The sequence below is a fragment of the Temnothorax curvispinosus genome, unplaced genomic scaffold, assembly GCF_003070985.1.
Source record: "Temnothorax curvispinosus isolate PA1 unplaced genomic scaffold, ASM307098v1 QBEX01003735.1, whole genome shotgun sequence".
NCBI classification, from domain to species: Eukaryota; Metazoa; Arthropoda; class Insecta; order Hymenoptera; family Formicidae; genus Temnothorax; species Temnothorax curvispinosus.
In genome coordinates, this window is record NW_020213515.1 from 7,677 (window position 1) to 25,921 (window position 18,245).

Consider the following 18,245-nt stretch of genomic DNA (forward strand, 5'->3'; position numbering starts at 1 on the left):
AAATGAATTTTGCAATCAAAATGAGAATCGTATATTCTAATAGACAATTATTTGAAAATATTACTATCTTCTATTTATACAATATTTTCTAACACACTCGGGAATATATTTAGATTTTTTTATTAAAAGAAATATGACCTAATGCATTCTCGAGATTCTTTATTTTTTTCTGACTCAATTATGATATGATAAAAAAGCAGAGCAGTAATTTTCTCTCTTTTATATTAAACCCACAGCTGTGTTTGACTAACCGCAAACACAGGTTCGAAACATTTTTCGAAGAAATCATTCAGCCTGCTCGGTCTCGAGAGAAATGTTCGTCACGGAAGGTTTTTTATCCAAGAATGGACGAGTTATTTCAACAAAGCGATTTAACTTCATGAGCAAACGACAATATCATGTTCTTTTAATTAGCAGATATGAGGATTGCCAGGAATAATTGGAAATGTAAAAACTCTTTGATTTTGTCTTTAATAGGATTAAGTTAATCCTATTAAAGACAAACAAGGATTAAATTCACGGAATGGTAAGCAGTAAAAATGTTTTTATATTCTTTTTACATGCATTGTATGGATTTTGCATATGCACTATAAATGAAAACGCGTTTAATTAAAATAATGGGAAATCCAATACTAATATTATTTTACATAAGAAAATAACATACAGAAAAGTGTTTTATTATTTACTAAACTTAATTGAAAGCAAAAATGTTACGCGTGAAAGAATTGCTATAGGAAAAGGATATTTCCAATAAAAATTTTTACAAAAAATATTTAATTTAATCATATATGTAAGATTAGTTTTCTTTAGGTTTATCTATGTCTGATGTCTTTTCTCTCGAGGTTCAGTTTTTGTCAAGCGTCTGCTTAGAAATTAAGATGTGGCGACTTAAAATAGAAAAAAATATGTTGCCCACGAGAAATTTACCTAAACTATACCAACAAATGTCAAACAATAGATTAAAAATATTGAAAAGTATATATGTTTAAAATAAAAGGAGATAACGTATTAACTAGCTTTCCTTGACAAAACCCAGATCAGACATCTATTCGTATTTCAGTGTTCTGTGACATTTTTTTTCTTGTCAGAACGAAAGATCACTTGAGAACAAGCTTGCTATTTCCTCTCTGAATAAAATTCGGAAAAGAGTGCATGACTTTTCGTTAAAATGAAACGCCCGAGAACAAGTTTTACACATTCCGAAGTTGAGAAACGGACGATACACGCGCGATAAGAAAAAGGTAAAAAAGTAAAGGTCTAAAAGTTTGAACGTATCTGGTAGCAGAATAAAAGAAAATAACGTAAAAGTTGAAATATTCCGATGCCAGTATTGTTTCAAAAAGAATTCATGACAAGTTCTTTTTTCTAAAAAAATGCTTCTTATTTTAGAAAATAATTTCAAAGATAATGTATTAAATTAGAAAAAACTAACTTTCGAAAATTTTCAAAATTTAACCATTTAACATTAATTTCTCACTTTCAAACATTTATCATTTTTAATAAAAATAGTATCATTAATTTTAATAGTTAAGGTATTTCGAATATAAATATATTAGTAAGATTATATGTGGGTAAAGTATGATTATATTTATACATTTTTCAGAGAAGGAATCTAATATCTTCCGAGAAAGTATTATTCGAGTGAAGAATAAAGTGCTACTAAATTTTATTTAATCACAGGTATTCCGCAAAGAACTAATTTACTTGAGATAGATTTACTGGGTAGAGTTTCACTGTTTGCTTTAGTAACACTTTATTTTTCTCCGGGGGATATATTGATTTATGAGAGGCGCCATAAAAAGGAGCTGCAACTCAACTATTATAAATCGTGGGATACAGTCCGAGCTAATTAATATCGACGTAGATCCGAAAACACTAATTCGCTCTTAAATGCCGGCGGTAAACGCCGCGGGACTCACCCGATACTACTTCGATTAATCGCTAATTACGGCGATCATCTCCACGAAAACGACTCGAAGGTTCTGACATGGCTACGACTTAATAACAGGAACCGATAGTGGAATTTCAGACGGTGGCTGACGGTGGTTATTAAGTATCGAGGGGTTATCCGATCGACCCGATACATAGCGGCCAACTTGGATTCAACAACATTCTTATCCATCGATCAAATTCTGCGCTTCGCGCAAACCGAGTTCCCATAAATCACCAGCCGAGATTTTCACTGCCTTATAATGAAAACAATAAGACAATACTATCGATCTTGAGCTTACGTACAACTTTTATATAGATATTTGTAAAACATTATAACAATACCTATCGCTGATTAGCTGATATGATTGTAAGTGACCGAAAAGCGATTATTTTGTGAAACGTTAGAAAGTGGGGCAATATTTTATATAAAAATGGCGATGCACATAAAAAATCTTATATCTTATTGTTAGTGATCGGAAAGAAAAAGAATTATCAAGAAACATCCTGAAAAAGAGATCGCGTGTGTTTAAAATTGAAAAACACGTATCAGTTTTTCCAATAAATCACCGTATTTCACTTCCGACAAAGAGACGAAGGTTCCGGTAACAAACATACAGAAGAGTACACAGAATAAACGAATCATGATTGAACGGAACGAGCATCCACTCCTAATGATTTATCCGGAAGCAATATTTCGTTCGTATCTGGGGTTTCAATCAATGTCAGTTTGTTTAACGCGAAATTGCTACAACAAGAGCTTATGTCGAGTGGATGTCTTTGGCATTCTTTTTTCCTAAATTTTTCAATTGCTTTTGTAATTTTGTAATCATATTACTATATGTTGTAATGTCTTAATATCGACAACAAACGTTATTAGATAAACAGTGCTTCTCTTTTTTTTCAATCTTGTGGCTATCCTGTGTACTTGATTATTTAACCCTTTCGTTACACTTTATAAATAGTTATTATACAATTGCCTTCTTATGAATAGCATTCATTTTCAATCGCTAAGATACACCAGTGTTAATTATACGCCTGCTAACATCCTAAATTGAAGTAGAGCCTATTTTTCACGCCACCGCCGGACAATCGATTAAAGCGTAGCGCTAATTTGTAAGAGAGTATAAATTATGACAGAACTAAGCCGTATACGTCAGCATCCGCGCGAGAGAGAAAAAGGAAGACAAAACGCGCGCCGGGGGGCAGCAAGATAAAACCGAGTCGTGGTAACGAGTATCGTCGCGAGCAAAAAATAAGGCACGCTCTTCCCGGTTCGACACACGGGATTATTGGGTCGAGAGGATGGGTCCACCGAGAGAACGAGTGCGCGGAGAGATGGATCAAACCGCGAGCTTCCCCCATTGATTCCACCCCTGACGTTCACCGTTCCACACCGTGTTCCCCCTTGTGCGCTTTCCATTATTCTGTTATGTTTTCAAGCTGTCGCAAAGAACACGGGTGGCGTGCTCGAGTAGAGAAAGTTACGGCACGATTCTAGCCGGAGTAGCACTCCCCTGAGCTTCTCGAGAATTCAATGGACAAGCGATCGATGCATAAGGAGGGACGGGGAGGGTGAAATCATCAGGACAATGATACCAACGTTGATAAATTCTTTTCAATTACATTTATCGAAATTGGCTGACTTTTGAAAGGATAGTTTAGCACATAAACGGACGAGACAAATGGGAAAAATGAGAATTCTAATTGCTTGGTGAAAACTTAGAAAAAAGCTGAAGGTATAAAACTTGATTGGGGAACGCAAGGCAGTAAAAGTTATACGGAAAAGTTTCCCCTTTTAACACCAGCCGATGCTGAAATTAAGAATTCTTGGAATTTCTTTATAATCACGTCAGTACCTTTCTTAAATGTATTACTATAATTTATTACTCTATTAATAAAATATCTTCATTCAATTTTTTTATAAACTGATTTTAGAAAGAAGTTGGAAAAAAGTTGTGCATTTAAGAGCTGGAAATACTTAATCTGTATAAGGAACGTCTATAACTTGTTCCAAAACTTTTAATTAAGCGTATTATTTTTGTTTACAATACAAAGTTCTGGCATTCTTTATAAACATTTCTTTATAAAGACATTAACTTTTACCACATTTAGTCAATACATCTTCATATTCAATAGCGTGAACTTTGACGTTTATTCAATTCTATCAATTGTTATTGATATATTGATGGACTGACGGATTGGCCAGTTACAATCGTATCCCGATTTTTCCGTACTAAAATAATACATAAAAGATACATTCAATTCCTTTTTCTATCTATCGAAATGTTATGACAGATCCACCGAGTTCTATTCACAAGAAAAATTCAACAAGCCGCCAAAAGTATTCAAACGCATGAAAAATAGAGTAGTTTCTCCTGAACTTATATCTTTTGATATAACTAAAAGGTGATTTTAATAAATAAACATACACGATTATTTTTTAATCACAACGAAAAAATTATTATGGATTTGAATTGAGTTACTTGCGTGTGCATAGTTCCTGTGCAAACATTTTATTTTACTTCCGAGTTGTTGAGCTCCTTGTGAAGCTCCTCGTGAACGCGATTCGACGATAATGTCACGAAAATTCAATGTAAAAGTTGAAGCTGCCAAGTTTCAAATTTTTCGAATTACGGGCTACCGAACTTCCCTTGTCGGATCGGGTTGGCAACGCTACGCGAGGCGGATCGGGAACGACGAGAGAAGTCGAGGACTGTCGTCCGATAACGAAGACGACCCCCTCGAGACGCCTTCCTTCCTCCGACCGGATGAATAAACTCGAGACTAATTACCGCGATAAGTATAGAAGGAGCTCCGGCACGCTCCGTTGTGCGTTCCACGACGAAGCTCCATAATGTTAACGAGTGGTGGCTGCGCGCCACGCTCGATGCTTCAATCAGAGGAATGCCTGAAATATCTGCTCGCAGTTACCAGCGAGATAATATGTATTCGCGTCGCACTTGTACGTCGGTTGGGCGGGACCCAACGTTTATTACTCTGCAGCAATGCGTAATTAAAGTAGAATGGATGGCATTTGAGCAATGTCGACTCCGATGCTTGGCGAGATGAATATCGTTCTCCCCGATGAAGAAACGCTGCGATTTAGCCGAGCAGTCGTCGCATATTAATCAATTTTGCATAAACATATGTTTGCTTATTATATATAGCTTCTCTATGTAATCATTAATAATTGCATGAGCAAACTTATGTACAAATACGTGAAATTAAGTTTCTATTTGCACGAAAAAGATTAACTGAAATCAATCATTTTAAGGAATAAATAAGCGATATCTCCCTCTCTGTGTTCAGAATTTTATAGGAACATTTTTAGAAGTGTCGACTTTTTAATTCAGCTCATTAAGATTTTTTTATTAAATGTCTCACGCTATATACTTCTGGAAGAAAAGAAAAGAAAATCAAATATGCGTCATTTTTGCTAAAAGCGAATTTCATATTATTCCACATAAGCCACACGCGTTTTGAATTAATAAATTATCTCTAATGTATTCTCTACATTTTTCACGCGGAGAGCCTTGAATAAATGCAACTTTAAGACTGTAAACTGTATTATTTTTGTAACCAAATTTTCTCGGTATGCATGAAAATATCATGTGCGGGTAACGTAAAATACTGACCTCCTTCGCATCTTCGCCTTGAGGAAAAGGTGAAAATGTGTATATTAACGCCATTATTTCCGCACGCAACGTAGATTAAATGATAATGAAGGATACCTCTCATTTTTCTCTTTCAGTAAAATAATTGCGGCCGCGTTGAACTTCAATCGCGGTTACGGCGTTTTAATGACAATAATATCGGCACTAACGGCACGACTAAAAGGGACGGGAAGAAATGAAATCGCGCGCGTGTGCGAGCGAGATAGGGAGAAATTAAAGGAAATGGTAGTCGTAAAATAACGGCGCGCCTCGGTTGTCGCTCGCTGACTGAAATTACCGTGTTACCTGTTTCAGTGTGCAACTGCAACCTCCACGCGAGAAAGTGCAGATTCAACATGGAGCTGTACAAGCTGTCGGGCCGTGTCAGCGGAGGCGTTTGTCTGCAGTGCCGGCATTTTACGGCAGGAAGGCACTGTCATTACTGCCGCGAAGGTTACTACAGGGACCCGGCGAGACCGATCACGCATCGCAAGGCCTGCAAACGTAAGTGCCCCCGCGGCCCGGCAATTACATGTAAATCCAACAAAGACACCTCAGCGACGCGGGGCAATTACGCTCGCGTCGAATAACCCCGCGCGATTACCCGTGGCACGCTTAATTACGGAAGTGCCATGGCGAACTTGCTCATCGTTCTCGCGCGCGGGGATTAGTAAGCGACGATAATGGCGTGTAGGATTTCTAATTCTTCACGCGCCTCTCAATGTACGCGCGTTAGAGCGCTAATAATGCGGACCCGGGCTAATTAGACGATCCCGCGGGTCATAGAGCTTTCTCTCTATTCGATTCGAAATCACGATCCCGCGAGAGAGAGATAACTTATCGAGAATACTTCAGTGCTTCTCACGAAAAGAAGAGTACGGATAAGAATTCTGCAATAATAAATTTTAATAATAAGACTTTCAGTTTTATTAAATAATATCCGAGAGTATTTTGATATTTTACGGAAACGAGAAGAGATACACGCGTATACGCGAGAATATTTTCTACGCGTGTGTATTATTTACTGCTGCATTTTTTAACCGAGAATTTCTCACAAAAATTCCCCCGGCGATTATACACACAGTTGCCACACTTTCAATGCTTCCCGTGTGGAAATTGCGTTAGGGCTTTGATAAGGCCCTTGTTAATTTTCCCTAACTTTGTTTGGGCCCTAATGTGGAAGCCCAATAAGAACCCTTTAAGGCCGGTCACGCTTTTTCACTGAGGGCCCTTAGAGGCTAAATAATCAGGGCCTTGATAATTGCCTTATGAACACCCCAAAAAAAATATTTTGTCGTTTAATGGCTCCCGCTTGATTTTAGAGGATTTTCCTCTGAAATACGGTCTCAAAAAGATATTTTAAAATCTAGAGGAATATCCTCTAACCATGAGACACTAGACTTAAGATTGCAGTCCTCTTAATGCCAGAGGAATTATAATAATACTTTAAAACGAATATTCACCCGACAAAAAAATTATTTATTTCGAAATTTTATTACTATTTTTTAACTAAATTTGTCTCTTAAGATGCAGTCTATGATTATAAATATTTTCTCGTATTTGAAAAAAACACTTACCTTGGTGGGATTCGAACTCGGGACCTCTGGATCGTGAGCCAACTGTCTTACGTGGTAGACTACTTCTTAATTTAATGTAAGTGTTATATATAGTCTACATATGTCATAACCAGCGCAAATATATAATTTTTCAAAAATCATCTTAAGAAACAAATTCAGTTTAAAAAGAGTAATAAAATAATAATGTTATATTTTTAAATGTTTAAACAAATTTTTTTAATGTATGAATAATTAAAATTGTTTTACGTTGATCGAAATAACCTTGAAGAGTTTTTAATTTATTTACGCCTTGATGTTTCTTTTCTATCGAAATCCCGACTAGGTTTTAAAATAAATAAATCTCTATTTTAATAATCGCTACCTTGATCAAGTCCCATTAAGGCCCTTATTAAGTTTCCTTATTCAGGCCACACATTAATTGAGCTACCCAAAATTGATATCGCCCTACTGGGACCTAGCCTGGCAATAATGTGGAAATCCTTATTAGGGAACCCACGTTTAAGCCCTTAAAGGTCCCGAAGCTTATTAAGGTTGCCTTAACAATTTTCCACACGGGTTACCGCGGTATGCGAATCTGAGATCGGGACGTTTACCGTGAATACGCGAACTGATCGAAGCGGTGAAGGGAGAAAACTGAGAAACGACAACGACGGTTCCTCCGATCGGGTCAGCGCATCTTTCCAGCCGCGCGACGCTGTCGGGAGAGACCTGGATGCCATTACCATTCGTCTCAGTCCCTCGGTGGTACTGTTACAAAGTGGTTACCAGCTGAGCAACCCCCTAATCTCGGTGCATTCAATTTATGTACGTTTGTCTAGCCTCATGGACCGCCGCGGGGATAACGATCTCCCGGTGTGAGAAAGCGCACGTCGATGCATCGGCGCGCGGTCTACGTGAGCGAGCGTCCGCACAGCGCATCCCGTGTCGCTCGTAACTATACGGAGTCGTTGTCCGACGTCGATTCACCGTGCGTGACGTAACGATATTGGGCTGTAGGCGCGATAAAGAAATTCGTCCGAAATACGGACGCGAAAGTCGAAACTTAAATTTGTAGTGTCGAATTATACTCAATTTGAGTAATTTTTTACCATTCCTATAGGTTACTACTGCTCCTACTTAATATGTCGTTAATTTAACCTTTAAGTACACGCGTTATTTCTAGCAACATATAAGTCACAGATGGGGTCTGCAGGGATTCCCACAAGTTTGTTTTGTTTTCTCTAAAAGTAATGTAAGGTTTAGAGATGTAAGTTTTAGAGTACATAATAAATAAAACACATAACTGACATCTCACATAACTAAGAAAATACGTAACAAAAATAGCGCTTGGGGTCCAGTCAGAGCTCGTCCGTGCAGTTAAAGGTTAACTAAACCAATCCAAGTTAAAATAATACTGTTTTGTGTTAAAATAATAAGCTGCTTTTTTACACTAGCTTACATTAGCTAACTATTATTATTTTTTTAAATAATAAATTTCGACACACATGGTGGTTAAAAATAACAAAATGGTATTTAACTCAAGGTATTAGTTTAAAATCCTTTAATATTTAACAGTGAGTTTAAAAGCTTTGCAAGGTATTCCTGTTCCTCTCCATTAAATTTGGTGTTATAATGCGTTTGTCATGATTTTTCAACGTCTTCTCTTGACGCAACCTCCGCGCAATGGCAGGCATTACGGACTCTGTCTCTAATGGACCACCCATCGTACCGTTCGAGTGCACGGGTATTTACGCAACGCGTCTCTTTACGACCGCGAGAATTTTCGCGAGGTACTCACACACTTGGCGGACGAGTTTCGCGCGATTAACTATGTATGTCACTGGATAATACGCGCGTGTTCTCAAACGAGGACTGTATGTCGCGTTGAGTTGCGAGATTAATTAACTCTTTACGGTCTGAAACATTTTTACCTATCTGGCATTCATGTTCGCCACGAAGACCAGTTGTAAAAGAGACGTAAACGTGCAATAAAAGTTTTACTCGAGGAGCACGCCATTCAAAGGCGTTAAATGTAATATAGCACTTGTCAACAAGTGCTATGAAATATTCTGTAACTTCTCCGAGTACGTGAACAGAAAGATTATTTTAGAAAAAATCATACGTATAATAGTGTTATATTGTGACAATCGACTTTATGTCACATTTTATTGCTTAAGAATAAAATGTTTTTCGGAATGTTATTATATGAAACATTCAGTCTATCGAGAAATAAAAGTAATGCAAAAATTTATTTGATAGATTCATATAGCACAAGACTATAATATAAACGTCTGAATTTATAAGCGTGCATAATGATTAACGGGCTTAGTTACTAAAGTATTAACTACTTTCTGAGTTAGCGATTCATAGGAACGACGATATTGCGCGTATACCGCTCACCTCGTATACTGCTCTCGCACAGTGTTTCTGGTTTCAATATATAAAGCACAAGTGTCGTACCGAGAGTCTGCGCGTGCTCTCGCCACCGAGATAACGAACGGTCTGTATTCTCGTTAGCAGCCATGGCAGCCGTTAAGATAACAACGAGACACGACACTCACCGCGAGCGCACACCGTGAAAAGAAGATTTAAGCTCGTCTCAGGACGGCATAAGTTTCATAAATTAATCCCCGGGACGAGGGGTCCCCCATCGGTGTTGGGATCGCGTGGGAAGACGGGAGAATATAATTTCATTTTGATACATAATTTAAGTTTGAGCTTTAACCGCGCTCAAACTTGAAATTGCCCTTCTCCCCTCTCTCCGTAACGATGATAAATTTAGAAATTAGTCGGGTGACAGGATGGTCCGATTTCGCTCCGCTGGGTATAGCGATGGATAAGTGTATAATGAAGTTGTAGGAGACTCTATTTCAGAGAGCTATATAGTTCAGAAACATAATCACGTCTCACACAAAATCATAATAGCATGTATGTACAAAATGAATTTCGATTATCATAGAAAATAAAATTCTGGTGTCTGTGGTAGCGTAAAGATCTAAGATCCTTTTTTTTTTCAGAAGAAGAAAATTAAAAATGAAATATACTATAATTTGAATTTTATGGTAATGAAGCTGTGATCTTATAATTTCGAGGTTTTATCTTGAACTGGTATATAATTTAAGATCCCTGACGTATCAGTGGCCTTTTCAGAAAACTGGCTATATCTAATTTCTAGTTTTCAAGATCGGGATAGAGCGAAATTACGACGTTATTACACGATGATTAATATGACGCGATGAAGATAAGATCTTTCTGAGGGAAAAGCGACTCTGATTGAATAATTAGCCACGCCTACTGGATTAATTTCAATTTAACATCGTGTTAAGTATAGCGCGAGTGGTCGCATTTACATGTCATACCACCTACCGACTTATTTAGATAGCAATGGCTCAACATTATCACATTCTCGGTGAAAACTATTCTCGCGACATTAAGCAATTAAGTCTAGTTAACGCATACTAATTAAGATCGCTCGGCTTGCAAGAAGAGAACATGCACGAGCGAGGCAATATATTCCAAAGTACACATTATTTGTATAACGAATGTGAGCCTGTCAGTACTATATTAATACGATTGAATAAATTCGAGAAACTACTGCCACAGATTCAGTTTATGAATTCTATATCCAGTTCGAAATCCTATTCACGTGGAAGTAGACGCAGCAATAATGTTCGTTGAGCGCGCCGCACCGAAAGCGTCAACGATAACGACGGCCGCGATAACGACGATGACGTTGCTCACTTTACAAGATATGCCTTATAAGATACTCGTTCGTCCGCTCCTCTCTCTCGATCCGCTATCTTCTGTTATTACAAGCCCGAACGCGCAGAACGGCGAAAATGCAGATTTCTGCAATTTCTCATCCACGCCACGTCTTGCAACGTCCCGTCGTTGCACGACGAACGCAACGCGCTCGGTGCCTCTCCCCCGTGACATGCAGTAACATTTCCACGGTTAGTGAACTCCGGATTGGTCCTGCCATGCCGACCCCTCGCATCCCCACGTCGCGCTTACTCTCGGCAAACCACCCCCTCAATCTCGTGCTCGACATTTCCGCGGGAAAATACGGCCCCCGGTGTCGACCGTGACGTACCGTCAGGTCAGAACAGCGCCGCTCGTTTCGAGATTTCCACAGTGACGAATGAGAGCTGAGCCCGTATCTCGTTTTCACTCCTTTTCCGCTTTTCTTGTCTGCAGTAACTACCACTTGTCTCGACTGTAAGCTGCTTCGCTTTGACTGGTCCCCGGGGATAAAGTCAGCATTTTGTTAAAAGCTGCTTTACACGTGACGCGGTGAATCTACGAGAGATCTATCGCTTGTTGAGAAATTCTGCATATTCCTTGTGCTAGCGTTGCGGATAATACGGCTTTATAAGTCTCTGATCTATTTTAATCTACTTACAATTTTTTATCTATACAGATTTTAACTTTTGGCTTTAGTTTCTATTAGTTTTATTTTGCTAGTTTATTTAATTGTTGTATTTTCCGCGTTGATTTATTTATCTTATACGAATTGATGTAAATCAATCTGTTAAATGCGTGAGAAGCGATGTATTCCTAAAAAAAAATTTTCGAGAGTTATATATTTTTCGATATTTTTATATCATTACGGCTCAAAAAGTATTAACTCGGTAATAATGTTCTATGTACCCATGTTAATTTTTTTTTGTTTACTATTATTGTTCGAACATTAATGCGAGCTTTTTAAAAATTAGTCCGATGCGAATTAAATAATAAATACCGCAGTCAAACACAATTCTCCAATAATTTCTGTTCTACTCCAATCACATGCAGTCCTATTTTATTCTTGTTTTTATTTCTCTGTTTTATCTACTCTATAATTCCTTCCCTTATTCCGATCCCGTGGAGAATCGTCGTAGAAATTTGTTTTCTCGCTATGCTATAAATAGAAACGTCGGGGAACCATAGAGTTAGCCTCATGTTGTTGTAAAAAGTTTTATGAGCAACTGTCAATGACGTAACATAGACTTTTGATGTTTAAGAGTCAATAATTACTTTGTCCTCGGCTCTACGTGCTAACTTTATTGCTTAATAAGAAAGAATATTGATAATATGCAACGCGATAAAGAAATTGAGGAAATTGTCTTCATATAGGTGCCACAAATCTAATCGAATCTCAGGATTATTATAGATATTAATTCTAGAATTATTATACACATTAATTTTGTTACTGCCCTTAATAACCACGCCACTGTCAACTTCCCCATTGAGAGGAAATTTATATAATAAAATGAAAATCTCTCGCGGGATATACGTATGGCGAGGGAGCACAACGTATTGCATCGATAGTAAAAACGTCCGATGCGTCGTAATTTCACGGCTCACTAACGATCGTACTATCACGGCGACCAAACGTTCGTCTAGTCGTGCTAGCGCACGTCGAGAATAGTCACGGATAATTATTTCTCGCGGAGGGTATCTTTATATATATCGTGAAACGTCACTTCTACATACGCGACCTTCGGTGCAGAGCATTTGCATGACGCAAAATAGCTGTCTCTCTTATAGGTCTCGCAAAAATAAGCGCTCTTGGGAATGGCGATATCCGATCGAGCAACCATGACCTTTTGTTCTATATTAATTCTCATTACTACGATTTCATTTCGTCAATCTTGCGCATCGTATATACGACACTCTTCACATGAACATTTTTAGAAGCTAATTATTTATGCAGTTACAAAACATCTGTAATAAAATATCTGCTATTCAAAACTATGACATGACAGAAACGATAACAATTTTTCGTTCCAATCAAGCTGAATAACTACCAATTTATCTTGTGCTCAATGAGAAACCGTCCCTGCATAATATATCTCACGGCAATAATTTTTATAGCCGTACACACATGGCCGGCCAATGTCGTTGCATACGCGCGGTGGTCGGTATATATTAGAAACTCCCCCTGTTTGTACAATACGCGTGACCATGCCGGAACGGTGTGCGCGTTTCAACTGTATCCATCCCCGGCACCCAAAGGCTTACCCCATGTTTATTCTAACCCCGGTGGCACCCTCGGGCAAGGGTTGCTTCTCAAACAGAATCGGTCACCGAGACGCTCACCGAGCTCCCACCCTCCCATGGTGCACCCTTCTGGTTCTTCCACTCTGTCAAGACTTCGATCTGTGCGGCGCGCAAAGCGAAATTTCACGCAGTGTTAAATTAACGCGCGGCGCTACTACGAATTCCTAACGTAACTGAGTCTTCGGTCGGCGTACCCAGATTGTTTGCGATCGAGGGGTAAACTTGGACCGTCGAAAGTAATTTGTGCGTTTATTTCGCATGGGCGCATTCGCTTATTGTCGGGAAATTTGAATACGAAGACTATGAATTCTGAACACGAAAGTGTTAAAATGAAGTGCTAATATGTCACTCATTGATACACAACAGTGGAGTTTGTGCGAACTGCACTATGATTTGCAAGATGGAAACATTCAAATTGACATAGCGTACAAAACAATTCGTATTTCAAAAATTATCGTGTATACGAAATAATTATGAATGATTAATTTCACAAGTAAATAAATGATAAATGTGTAATAAATTACTCACCCCAGTGTAGTTGCTCCGCCGTCCGATGCCACCTAGAGCTTCTCTTCCTCTCAGGTTTCTCACACTTCTGCAACACAACATTCGCGAGTAAATACAGAGTTAATTATGATCGCGCACGTATTGTCGATGTTATTTAAATATGATAATCGAATGGCACTTTGCACGACACTCCTGATATTAATCGTACATGTGCATTATAAAATTATAGCGAAAAATAAAGAAGTCAATCCGTTTCGTACCCTTGTTCCGTTAATTAACGATATATATGATATATATGTACGATATAATCGCCCAAATATTAAAAAAAAAATTGTTTTATCTCTAAATACCACAATTTAGATAATAATCTTATTAATTTCGTTCTTACATTCAACGAATGAAATACGCGAGATAGTTCCTCCAATATAAATAGCCTTAAACCATTCATGAATCGTTATGGCAGTTAGGGCCAAAGCACATATGACAGTCGTAGTCGTGGACGTAAGTAAAAAGCCCGGTTTTCACACGCAATGATTAGTGGCGCCAACTGACTGGCATTCATTGGCGCCAGAACCGACTAGCAAACTCACAAGTATTTACACAGTAATTGGCGTATAATATGAAAAATATTTAACATTTATTAAACACACAGTAAATGATAGCAAGCATATAACCTCAGAATTTGAGGTTATATGCTTTGGCCAATAGCCGCCAGTAAACGCCACATTACTAGCGCCAGTTTGTATCAAGTGTTTACACTTGCATTTTTACTGGCGTTAGTCGACTGGCGCGGCCTGGCGCCACCAATCATTGCATGTGAAAACCGGCCTTTTTTTATTACGCACAAGCTTTGGTGTATCCTGATTTGTCAGGTCGAGGACTACGATCGTCGTATAACGCTACGCCATGTTATGTACTTTGGCCCTTAGTTAAACGCGCAGATTGACAAACGTTAATTATTCGTAGGTATAATCGCGTTTTCTTTTGTCACTTTGTATAAAGCGGACTTGCGACGCTGTCTCTTCGCTCGAGCATCAGTGTCCGAATGGTAGCCCTACGACTTTATGTAAACAGAGTGGCACCATACGCTGCATAAACGTACGCCAAAGGCCAAGGCCGTTTGCCAACCGACTTGTTATCGTTCCTTACTCGGTGCCTTACAAAATATATTTATTTTTCCGCGTACACACATATTCTGTTTTTCACATTTCAATAAAATTTTTACATTGTTTTATAATCTACTATTTTACTGCACATTAAAATCTGATATTTGTTCCAAGAATAAAATTTATCTTTGAATGGAAAAAGTTTCTGTGGAAAAACCAATTCATTATTAATACGCTGTTATTTTTACTTCATTATTCACTTTTTTCAAAATGAGTAGAATAAAATTGTGTGGTTTCCATAAATCAATAATCAATTTTATTAGCTCGAGGGAGTATGATTAAATCTCCATAAAAAGAATTATGATAATTTATTCCTATTTATCGAAATTATTTATCACGTAATTTCATTTCTCTTGGAAAACAAAAAATTTAAAAAAGTAATAAATTAATTTCCATATTCCGATCATACAAAACAAAAATTTGTTTTTTAAATTTAAATTTAACATTATAGATTTTTAATTTTTTATAGAATTGCAGCTGTAATTAAACGATTTTAGTTAAGTTCCCAATTAAGAGAATAAAATTATTCAGTAAAACTCGATGTTAAAAACTCGTCAATATTAACTAATTGCTATAATGTAGTCCGTACAAGAATCAAACAGCAAAATCAGCTGAGCAGTAAAATAAAAATCCATATCAGCAATATTAAATGAAGCTATGAAAATCGATAATAGTCGACAGATGTTAGTATGCCTGTATACAAGCATAGATTTTTCGATAATATATGCATTAACAAAAAAATTATCAAACATAATCTAGAAAATATTTGCGCAAATGTATGGATCCGCTGCAGTTTCTTGTAGCGCAAATTGTCCTAGCTCTATTACCTTATCGACACCTTTTTCTCCGCTGCACTTGTTAAGTAACCTGCTCGATTACGATTTTTATCTCAATAATTTTATCTAATGAATTCAAAGCCGCGCAGCGCGCCATTGAGAAATAATTACCAGTCGCGGACGATTTATCCAGCATGGTTACGGCGTAACGAGATCGATTTACAATCCTAGCGATGAGATACTCGCGGCGTACGTGTTAATCCGGCCATGAAGTGCGGAGCTATCGGCGATATCCATCTCAAAACTTAATCAATATTATTCCGCCGCGATAAACCAGTCTCGCGCTGCGCTTGTCGGGCTCAAAAGCAGCATCGACGAGTCGTCGTCGTCGTCGTCGTCGTCGTCGTCGTCGTCGTCGTCGTCGTTGTTGTCATCCTTGTTGTCGTCGTTGCCATCGTTGTCGTCGACTTCGCATTCGAGATATCGCGTCGTGGAACGCAGAAGGGAAGTGTCGCGTTCGCGCTTCGCCAGTTCATTATATCGCATTAATCGAGTGTCATGGAATTGAATTTCTCGAGATGCCTTCATATCGTTTCACAAGTACTTCCTTTAATGTGCACTGACAGCGATAGGGAGGCTTTAAATGCATCAGCATCGCAGATGAAATTCTCTGACGTACCTTGCCATTGCCACTTATCCTTAACGTTAAATTTATACCTGAAAATAAATTTCTGTTTGAAAGTACTACTTCCGTACGAAACTATCTGGAAAATTATTATTTAAAAATAAGAAATATATATTTATATTTTTGGATAATTAATAATAATATATTTCTTTATTTATTTAAATGTGTAATATTTTAATTATATATAAATGTATTAGTTTTCGATACTATTAAGGATTTTATTGGGTTTTATTATTTACTAAATTTAAAAATCGTGTGCGTTACCCATTTGATCGTTCTAAAAACTTGTGAAATGAGCGCGCGTATCCGCGCTCGTCCGAACTGTAAGAGGTGCTTGAACCCAATACCAAAGTGCAAAGCTTTCCTCGCGTACTCGGCACACGTTAGCATATTCATTACCCGCCACTTAACCGAGACTTAAACCTCCCGGAGCTTGCAGTGGGATCAGCACTATTAGTGTCTCTCCCTTCTTCCTGCCCTTTTCTTTGTGTCTTGCTCGGTCTTCCTTGCACCGCTCATCGACTCTTTCGTCGCCTCGGAATACTCCCTCGGAATACGTCCCTCTTGCGGTCTTTGTGGTGTTTGCTTTGTCTAATCACGAGTGGACTTGTAAGCCAGTCTTCGCGAGAAGGCGGAAGTCGGCGGATTTGCTGGTGAACTCACAGAAACGTGCTTCGCAAGTTTTATCTTTTCAACCTTCTCCACTGTTTCTCTGTTCAATTATATCTCCTATACGTTCGAGAAAACGTGTTCACTTTTGAGAGGAATTACCGATATTGTAAAAAAAAAAGGTATGTCAAAAGATACATATTATTTTATCTCATTTTGTTTTCTTCTTTTGATCGCTGAATTGTTGGTTAAATTAACCCTCTGTAGTCACACCTATTTTTTCAAACAAGGAAGTCACTCTGGGTCATTTTGACCCGAGACGAACTTTGACCATTCGCCATTTGACCATTTATCCACCGATCGTGTTGAAAAAATTTTCGAATGCACTTGCGATATTGCTAAATTGATTGCTATAAAAAAGAAGGGCCTCAGGAATTTTTAACATATAAAAAAAATTCGCGAAAAATTTGTTTAAAAAAAAAAATTTTTTTTTACTACAGCTAGAGGGCGCCAATCATGCCCGCCAATTTTCAAGTTACGCGCAAGATATTTACGAGCAAAGTTGAGGCTCGGGTCAAATTGACCCGGTGGACTACGGAGGGTTAAGCAATTAAGGTATCATATACTGATAATTAAAAGACATTTTTCTTTTCCCATTTTTTGATACAATCATCTTTGGTAAATCATTTTTAGATTAAAGAGCTCATGTCAGTCTCTTATCCGCACATGGGACGAGCTAACTAGTTTCTCGAAGTTAAACACGCAACAGCAGTTGCTGTAGCGGAAGAATGTGGAGCGATGCAATTTAGTTATAATCTAGTTTCGGACTAAGTCGTAAGTTTGTTAGCAAATTATAATGCGGTTGATGGCTAGCAGCGCTTAGTTACCTACCATGTGAACGTAAGACTTCTCAGCCGCTTCACACAATTTCATTTTCACGAGTAAAGAAAAAAGTTTTACTTCGTCAAATAAAATTCAACGGCCTCGTCAAGTTAAAATTTCGTCTATCACGGTAAAATGTTATAATATCGCGCCATTATTTTCAATTTCATCCGGCTCCAAAAACCTGACAAAGAAAGATCTTTTATATCACCTTTCTCTACATATTATTTTCCCTTAAATTAGGTCTTATTGAATAATCTTTCAATTTAGCAGAAAAGAACATTATCTTCTTAATATTAAAGACTAAACCGATTTGCAAAGATAAAGCAAATAAAAGCGATGATGAGGAAGATGAAAGACGTATCTAGTTACCGCGTGGGCACTCGACACACGCTCACGCACACACACACACACACACACACACACACACACACACA

At 37.9% G+C, this 18,245-nt stretch overlaps 1 protein-coding gene across 1 annotated transcript in view; it reads left to right on the plus strand.

The window, feature by feature from the left end:
• Positions 1 to 5,900: 5,900 nt before the first annotated feature.
• LOC112452835 (netrin-1-like) overlaps positions 5,901 to 18,245 on the plus strand; it is a gene marked incomplete at its 5' end in the record, with an annotated part of 98,124 nt that continues 85,779 nt past the window's right edge. Inside the window, one exon of the mRNA XM_025013249.1 lies at positions 5,901 to 6,089. Within this exon, the coding sequence (XP_024869017.1) occupies positions 5,901 to 6,089 (189 nt within the window). The remainder of the gene's footprint in view (positions 6,090 to 18,245) is intronic.